The sequence below is a fragment of the Notothenia rossii genome (assembly GCF_949606895.1).
Source record: "Notothenia rossii genome assembly, chromosome: 6".
Taxonomy (NCBI): domain Eukaryota; kingdom Metazoa; phylum Chordata; class Actinopteri; order Perciformes; family Nototheniidae; genus Notothenia; species Notothenia rossii.
Genome location: NC_136909.1, coordinates 77,946,970 through 77,956,573, shown reverse-complemented (window position 1 = coordinate 77,956,573; position 9,604 = coordinate 77,946,970). Strand labels below are relative to the sequence as shown.

General features: G+C 38.3%; 1 protein-coding gene across 1 annotated transcript in view; it reads right to left on the bottom strand.

The window, feature by feature from the left end:
• Window positions 1-561: 561 nt before the first annotated feature.
• rgs7a (regulator of G protein signaling 7a) overlaps window positions 562-9,604 on the bottom strand; it is a 45,387-nt gene continuing 36,344 nt past the window's right edge. The window contains exons 7-18 of the mRNA XM_079688773.1: window positions 8,673-8,737; window positions 8,266-8,342; window positions 7,970-8,051; window positions 6,818-6,892; window positions 6,564-6,662; window positions 6,217-6,278; window positions 5,464-5,574; window positions 5,213-5,338; window positions 3,367-3,553; window positions 2,652-2,741; window positions 1,575-1,610; window positions 562-1,397 (exon numbers count right to left, since the gene is read on the bottom strand). Of these exons, the coding sequence (XP_079544899.1) occupies window positions 1,590-1,610; window positions 2,652-2,741; window positions 3,367-3,553; window positions 5,213-5,338; window positions 5,464-5,574; window positions 6,217-6,278; window positions 6,564-6,662; window positions 6,818-6,892; window positions 7,970-8,051; window positions 8,266-8,342; window positions 8,673-8,737 (995 nt within the window). The 3' untranslated portion in view covers window positions 562-1,397; window positions 1,575-1,589. The remainder of the gene's footprint in view (window positions 1,398-1,574; window positions 1,611-2,651; window positions 2,742-3,366; window positions 3,554-5,212; window positions 5,339-5,463; window positions 5,575-6,216; window positions 6,279-6,563; window positions 6,663-6,817; window positions 6,893-7,969; window positions 8,052-8,265; window positions 8,343-8,672; window positions 8,738-9,604) is intronic.

Here is a 9,604-nt window from a genome sequence, read left to right as displayed (position 1 = left end):
ACCCCATATTATCCTCTCTCATTGGCACAGTGGCCACATCACATTACAACTCTTAATCCAGAATCCATAAATCATTGTGTGCATGTACCCAGACACACTAACAGGGTGGTTTGAAAAATGCCAGAATTCACATTCCTTGATGCAACTGAGACAATAATGTTTGTCTGTTTTGTGGCTCTGGCTGAGTTGACCACTGGGCACAGAGACTGAAAACCCTGACTGTCACTTCTGCCATCAAAGAGCTGAAACATCAACAGATCCGAGAAAACCTCAGATGGGTACAGTCTGAACAATAACCCCTTCAGCACTTCAGAGGACGATGACACTTTTGCATGACAAAACTTCATTTGTCTGCAGAAAATTGTGATGCATTGGTGTGTATTGTGTTGAGGATTTGGTAGCTGAAAAGAGGCAGATTCCCGCTGTGGGAAATAATTTAACACCCTCTAGTGGCAGAAAGCAAAAGTGCATTATTAAAGCACCAACCCTGCAGACTAGATGCTATGTCTTTATTGCTTAAGTGGTTCATATAGGTAACACAAATCCAAACACAGCCATTAATAACAGATAGAGGGCCAACTTTAATAATACAAGTAAGTAAAAGTGTCTTTAAATATGGTATAAAAATAAATGCAGGAGAGAATAACAAAGAATTATGTTCTACATAAAACAGGAGACAGCTTTTTTGTATTTTTGAATGTGACTTTACAAGTGCAATGAAAACAATATGTGCTAATTATTGTAGTGCAATAAAATAATGCTAAGCAAAATAAATGCACAATAAATAATAATAATAATACAAATCATAATATATATATATATATGTATGTATGAATATATATATATATATATTGTATATTCATTCTGCACAACACTTCCCATAGCGTGACAAAGTATCTGTGACCTCAGATCATGTAAAGCAATGACATTGGTTAGATTGATCAGTTTAAGCTGTCATTTAATATATTTTTTCTATTTGTTTTTTTTCTTCTCTCTGACATCATTTGTTTCAGCTGGAAGTGAGAGAGGGGCTTCTGATCCAGCAGTTATGATGGAAAGCTCTGGAACACAGGATTTGATTTTCTTCAATAGCATGTTTCATCTCGCCAGTCTGTCAGTGTACTCACGAGTCCAGCAGTGCCTCCTTTCTGAGAATACTGGAAATATATCAGGTACTGTAAGAGGAGAGAAAAGAAGGAACATCCTCTCCATGGACATGCAACATCCGGTGGACAACAGACGAACAGGCGGTCCAGGCTGAGCCGAGAGCGGATGGACAGACAATGATGACAAAGAGATGAGATGGTCCCCCTCTCCATGTCCCAGAGAGAGAGATGGCATTGATTTTAGCATGATGGCACACGACTGGTCAGCCTCTTGGACGCTAGTGCTTTCCCCTAGCAAAGAGAATGAGGTCAGTAAATGTGAAGGAGAGAATAAATAAATGCATTTTTAAAATAAGAATAAGATTATGAGCAGCTACAAAATTATGCTGGATTTCTGTAAAAGGGTAGAGTAATTCTCAACATCACTGATGACACAATAACCGAATGACAGTTTGTATTTGGCATTACCTGAAGCAAGAGCCTTCAGAACAAGTTCTTGCTTTTCTGTGGGGACAAAGAAGGACATGTTGAAGCAATTTAACTGTGCAGAGAATTCAAGTGTGCATACATAAATGAAAAAATCTATTGCATAACAGTTTACAAGCCAGATCAGTTCATTTGAAGTTCAGTCTAACTAAAAGAAAACAGAACAGAAAATACTTTTCATCAAGCTGTTACAAAAATGTACTGCATTCGCATGTATTTATAAACCCAAGCTGTAATAGCAACATCTTTTCTGCCAATGACAGGCAGGGAAAGTGTAGGAGGCATTGAACAGGACAGGTTTTAAAAATACACCTGCGTAATTCAGAATTATTCATCATGTTATGACTGCTGTCAATAATTTTTTTTTTTACGCCCAACAGGAGTCCTGATCAGCTACTCCATCACACACACCTGAAGCAGACTGTCAGGATGTTGTGTTCCATTTCTCTGCCACTCATTGGTATTACAAGCATGCAGGTGCCATTTTGTTCTTTGGTTTGACCTACTTTGCCCCTTAAAGTAACTCTACCACATTCACTGCTGTATTCAGGGATTTGAAATCCATTTTAGACAAAGTCAAATAATGTAGGAGACATATCCTTTAATCTGCATTAAGTGTTATTTTTGGTATTATCACAAATAGCTGAATATAATTTCAAAGACTTGCTTGGTGAGTCAAATCCACATCCATCCCTGCAGCTAAATACAAACCAGCTTTTGTTTTAGGAGTTAGTGGAAACAAAACCACAACTAAGAGGAACAGAAGCTCATGCTGTTCTAAAGCGGCTATGATTTCCTGCCCCTAAGTGGTCAAAATTGTATTTTTATCCTACCATAAGGTCACTGCAGGGGAGTGCTAAAGCAGCAGCTTGTTTTGAATATGAACGGATTGCTAGAAACGGGGTTAAAGTGTGATTTACCGGGTTTTGAAAAGGCTGTGGGTGCCAGGAGGGCAGGTTTCAGCATCACTGAAGAGTGGGTGTATGTGCACAAATCAACAAATCATACAAACATGCACAGTAGTTCTCTGTATTTTCAGACTAAGCGTTTTTTTTGTACCTTCTTCTTGGCCTGTAATAACTCCTGGTAGGCACTGGAGCGGATGAAACGGCTGTAAGAATCACTCTTCATCAACTTGTAGATGTGTTCCTATTTAACAAACACAAAGTGTGGAAAGAGGTGATACATTGTGGTGAATATATATTATAAAAATACAGTATTCCAATGACCATCAAAACATAGTAATAGTAATTTGCCGGGGTGTTGCTGTTGTTACAGTTGCAAAAAACATTTTCAGATTACCGGTAACATTCCAAACTAAATACGTTCTCTATATGTACAATGTAAAATAGGCCACTACATAATATAAGCTGTGGATGTGATGATTGCATTTGTATCATTTGTGTCATATGTGCAATATATACTTTATATACATAAGCCATCTTTAATAACTGTAATATATACCGGGCGGCTAAATCCTAAGAACTGCTACAGGATTTGATTTGTAGATTTGATTTGTTTTTGATCTGTATTTTTGAAAAATGATGTAACTTTTTTTTTGTTTTTATCTGTTTTTAGCATATTGTTTATTATATTATAACTTAGTACTTTTTTTGCATATTGTTGTGTTGTTTGTTTATTATATTATAACTAAGTATACACTAACTAACTATACTATACACTAAGCTGTCTGTGGCTCTTTCCTGCTGTAACGCTGCAAATGTCCCCTCTGTGGGACTAATAAAGGTATTCTGATTCTGATTCTGATTTGTACCTGTGCATCCTCAAAGGCATAGCGTCCAGGATCTTTGACATTCTGAGTGGTTTTGTCGTAGCTTTTGGAGTCAACGTTGATGGCACTGGGCGCCCCGGGGGCCAGGAACTCCTGCCAGATCTCCTGCACCCGGGTGGGGACCTCTCTGATGGGACGTTTCTTCAGTTCCTGCACCGCTAGCCAGAACCTACGGACCAAAGTTAACGGTTAGTGAAACAGATAATGGCAAACTATGTGAACTATAGCCTCACATTTTTGAAGAAACTAATCTGTAATAATAATAAAATAATTCCTTTTAAGAGCATCCCTTTCAATTGAACACTTATTACATTAAGGAATTTCGACTTCAAAGAGGAGAAAAAACTGAAACAGGTAGAGTTTCAGTTTGCCTTACAAAGAGATGAATAAGCAAAGATGGATTTCATAGTGTAAAGTGACAGAACCCTGGAGAATATTTTTATTTTGAACCGTCAAAGCTGATAGAGTTTGAGTGGTAATAAATAGTCGCATTATTCTTGTTAATAACACACCCGTTCAATTATAGGTGAGTTAAAACGATACTCAACTGACAGTGATATTAAATTACAATTCAATCAACTTGACCACATTATCAGCTTTGTTCAGAAACAATACAGGCGTGTGCCATCAGAGGGAGCATGGGAGCTTTCCTGCACAGAGGCTGCTCTATTCATATTAAGCTCTTCCAATGCATCTTCGATACTCTGCAGTATTCCTGTTACCATGAATAAACCAATTAACATAATATTCCTGCCCACCTGTGTTATTCTAGCCTTAGCTACTGTTGTGCATATTTTAAACAAGCTCCATCCACCATCACCCTCCCTGCTTTGATTAAATAATTACAATGTAGGTTATCACTCAAAGACCCCAGGAATAACTGCGATAGCTGCTCATTTCCCACAGTTATATGAGCATTTGCAAAGACATTCATTAAAGGGAGATATTATTGTTCATGTTTGTCATCATGAGAAAGCTACACAAAATGAATGTTTATTTTTCCAATCTAACCATATGAGCATGTTTAGTGGAAAGGCATTAACTCTATATGTTTATATGAATAGTTCATATTGTGTATGTTTCCGTGAGCGTTTCATATGGAGTATGTGGGTGAGTTAAATCCTCAACAGCCTTTAATGTGTGCACTCATGTGTGTGCTTGCATTAATCACGTTGTGGCTGTTTACACAGTCACATTATGGAGACCTATGTGCTAACAAAAAGCCGGTCCCACAGAAGCTAACTATTCATTTTAGGCTTAAGACTTGGTTTGTGGTTAAGTCGTACAATCAGAAAAAGTTCAGGCAGATGAAAGAGTTCATGCATGTAGCAATGACAGTTAAAGGTGCAGTACGTAATTCTGATCAATAAACATCTACTTTCTTACTAGGCAGGCAATGGTAGAATGTAACGAAGTACATTTACTGTACTCAAGTACATGTTAGCCATTTATTTATTGTACTTTATATTTGAAACTTGTCTCAGAGACAAAAGGGCTTGCTTCTGACAACATTATTGGACAGCTGTATTTGAGAGTTGCTTTGCAAACGTCATGAATATTAAACATTATCTTGTAAAAAATGATGAATTATAAATAAACTTTGATCAGAAAAATACAATCATTTGAATTACTGATTAGTAAACGTGTCTGTAAAACAGTCCAAAGTTTAAATTAAAATGAGCTTACACAATTTTGATTTAGTTCTACTTACCATGTTATTGTACTTCATATTGTGATGGGGAAAATATCGATTGAGGCTTTTGTGTTAACTCAAAAATGCAAGGAATGAATTCATGTAATTTGTGTGTGCATGCATGTTGCTGAGTACCTGAGGTTCTCTGAGCTGAACTCAGACTCAAGGAACTTGAGGAACTGTTCTCTCCCCACTGGATCTTTGAGAACCTCATCGATGCCAAAGGCCCACCTCTTTACCCTCTGCTGACCTGGCTCCTTACTGGAGGAGGACACACAAAAATGCAACATATCTTTCTCTGATCAAGTATATGTGCAGCAAAACACTCTTGAATTGATCAATGAATCCATGTTGATAATTATGTTTTCTCTTTTCTCTGCACCTACCTGGCTTCAAGCTCCCAGAGTGTGGCGTCATCTGAGATCCAGGGGTTGGACGGATCTGGAGGCGTGAGGAAGGGGTCGTATTCGATGTACTGTTCTGTGTAAGCCAGTAAACTGTTTCAAACGAGAAACAAGGAAAGCAAATGAATAACAGCAATCTGCATCACCGGTGAAAATGTGACGTATATTGTAATCTAGTTATCTGGGGAATTCATGCACCATACCTTTCGGTGAGAGATTTTGAATGAGTCTTTTTGTAAGCTTTGGATAACTAAATGTGGTATGAAATCCTCCTCAAATGTAATTCAAGTTAGAGCCAGACAAGAAGTACTGACCCTGCCCTTGAACACCCAGATAGAAAACTCTCTGCTAAATGAACCTCTCTTTTCAGTGCAGGATATGACAAATGAATACTTGGTGTGCCGTTAAGAATCTGGTACCGTCAGTGTGGACGCTCATTAAAGGCATCGCATTATTTTTTTTCGGCCTTGTGGGCATGTGCGGGTGGAGGGAGGGAGGGGGGAGTGTAGTGAGTGTACTGCGGTACTGTGATATTACTATGAAATGGCATTGATTACTGTACACTATAAACTATAATGAAATAAAAAGACTTGTAAAAAAAAGAAAAAAAGGCGTCGTGTTGGCCCAATAACTCTCCGAGGTCACCGGAGCTCTTAATTCAACGCCAAGGCCGTTCAAAGGCTCAATAAACAGATCGATTGTTAACTGATTAAAGACACAAACAACATTGCTCACCTCTCCGCCACTTTGGACATTTTCAGTCGATGCCTGTCTAATTGCAATTGCCAAAAGGCGATCTGAAATCACATCAGGGAATAATTAGCATTCATCAGTCCCAAAGAATTTACATGAAATTGTTGGTTGTGCAATTACAATCAAACACCAACTGCATGATATTTTCCATATTTTACTTGATGTGCTTTTAAAACTCTATACTAATTTTGCTTAGCTATATTATTGAATAACAAATATACAGTTACAGATGAAGCATAATAACTACTGTCACAATTTGAGTACTAGCATTGATTTCAAGTTGTTCAGGATCCTATCTTTAACAGTAGAGTGCCACCTGCAGGTCTAACCTGTTCCTGCAGTTCTTCTTCTGTGGGCTGCTTGGCCTCTGGGGCGGGGGTGTGGGTCGGGCTGTGGGTACGGATATCATTCTGCAGCCCATACACAGACTGAGGAGAGGAAGTCAAACAGATCAGTGGTAGCAGCCTTATAGCTTTTGACAAGAACAGCAAGGAACAATAAGCCTGTCTGTTTGTGTTTGTGTTAAAATGTTTTCAACCCTGACCTTAAAAGCAGGGTGTATCAGCGGAAAGGCATACTCTACCTTTCTGGTTTTGTGGGGATTTTTCATTCTGGATGACTTCTTTATGTCGACTTCTGTTGTATTTACACACCCAGGCTGTGAGGAGAGTGAAGGAAAAAATATATAATTCATTTAATTCAGCTTAAATTGAATTATAATAGCTTTCCCTGTAGCATGAAGCCACACACAGTGAAGGTGTAATTTGGCCACCATGATATGAGTTTCAGGTAATGAAATCCAATATGCTAACTGGGGTGTGAAGAGATTCTGAGAAGTCTCCAGGACAATGTGTCAGATACCGGTTGATTAAACGTGGAATGTGCCAAATCTAGCAAAACAAGTAAACCAGCAGGAAATCTTAGTGTGCAAATTCTGGTTGATTGAACAAGTGGTCCAATCTAGATCTCTTCCAGAAAAACAGAGCTAAATAGCTTGACAGAGTCACTGTGAAATTTGAATTAATATTGATTATGTTGCTCCAAGGACGCATAAATTGAACTAATTTCCCAATTAAGCATGGAGCAGCGGCTTTCGGAGAAATATAGCTGAAGAGACCCTTTAACCCCGGGGGAATATAAATGCTAAGGCTAAGCAAGTGTCTATAAACAGGGCAAAGAGCAGTTGAGAGGCTGATGTGTTGTGACAGATATTGATGTGGCATTTCATGTGTAAGGCAAAGGAATACACCAAGGAGGATTTACAGTGTGTTCACCCCTTTACACAATTCTTGTATAGGTCATGTATAAATTACATGAAGTGCAAAACATTATTGTCTTTGTCACACAGCTTGATACCTCCCCTACTGCCTATGGCTAGTTATAGTTTAAAGAATAGAATATGAGAATAATTATTACCAGTGCCCTTTTAGTAAAACTGGTACGAAAAGAGTATATTATAAGTTGTGTTCTCGGTACTGTGGAATTTCGATTTAACCTTATTTATAGAAGTACTGAATAAGCCCTATACTGCCTATGAAAAGTGTGATCATGTATACCCCCCGGAGATCATAAATGATATACCATATCTACAGTATGTCAAGCAAATCAGTTTCATCAATATCAGTTAATAACAAGGACAGATTATTCACTTTTGCAGGAACATTAAGATTATGTTGATAACAACGGATAATATATCGGTGGCAGCAAAGGTGCCAACATCAGTAATTTCACTCACCACTGGTCTGTGCACGTCCCAGAATGCTCTTTCCTGACTGTCGAGAATTTTCCTCTCAATTTTGTCTCTTTTCTTATCAACTCTGTGGAGCAAAATGAAAGTCAGAACTGTTTTTACAGAGCATGTAGTTTATTCCGAAATATGTACAATACTCCATCACGTGTGTAATGTGCAGCTCATCTGTGAGGTTGTGTGCTGGTAGCAAAGGGAAATTGTATCAAACCATTGAGTTTTGTCATGTCAGAATGGGGTGTAAGAGGACTCACTCAATGCGTGTTGTTTTTATAGAAACCTACTTCGCTTGTGCTTCTGCTTGCATAAAAATGAACTCCCATTTCCTGGCGAAAGCTCTCTGTAGCCTTGCTAAGCTCTCCTGCAAGTGAAACAAAGAACAATAAAGAGGCAAAAAAGGCTTTTGAGGGATCTGGGCTGATTATGTTTACTGCGCATGATGTGTGCAGTGCACGGCTGGATACCATCTTTAATGATCCCAGCTCACGTACAAAAGAAAAAACCCAGCGTATAACGACCCTGGTGATTCATTTAATAGCTTTAGTGAAAGGAAAGTTACAAATGAGGCAGTGGCACAGAGAGAAACAAATGTTCTCACTGTCAATATGAACAAAAAGGCAAGAGATAAAGCTTGGAAGCAGTACAGTATGTAAAGAGGGGAGTGCTGACACTAATGACCTTTTCCACTCACCGCTTCATAGTCTGCAAGCTCCAGACGTGCTTTGTTTTGCATTGTTCTTTTGCAGAGGTAAACAGCTGGGAGACAGAGGCAGAGAGATTGGTTAAACAGGGATAACGGGCACCCAGCCTGTTTTTAACAGCCCCTAAGTTGCCCTGTGTTTACTCGTTTAATCCTCTCTTTTGCATATTTAAACTGGCCTGCAAATAACTAAGGTCACTTACTGTTCATGGTGTCTGAGCGACTGTCAGAGTGTCTGTTCGTGTGTGTGTGACTTTTAACGTCTTCCTGTACTATCATCATCCCTTAATCCCTTTGTTTACTGACCGTTATGTGATTACATTGTTTTCATTATAGAGCATCATTAATGTGAATCAGTTGCTACATCGGAGACACAGGATTCATCCCAATATGAGCATTAACACTTTTTCTATCCTATAACTCAAACAACAAATGAAAAGACCTGCAAGACTGTGGTTATTGGTTTAAGCCATTTCTTGGCAACGTGTTTAGATCTATTCTGCTGTAAACAATGAAAAGCTCATCCCTTTATCTCTATTAAATCCTTCCTACAAATGTACACAACAGGTGCATGCATAAAGACATCATTCTCTCAGTTAGAGAATGACAAATTATGGAAAACAAAAATATTGCATCCGAACTGCAATGTTACTGAATGTAACTATCGGCCAAGACTAAAAAATGAAAGGTTATTTAATGTTTCTACCTCCCATCCTTACACTGCAGTTGCATTATTTGTGTACTCTTGTTACCACACATAATAACATATTTCAGTCTGCATCATCATCATCATCATCATCATCATCATCATCATCATCATCATCATCATCATCATCATCATCATCATCATCATCATCATCATCATCATCATCATCATCATCATCATCATCATCATCTTCATCTTCATCTCTTTAGTACATATT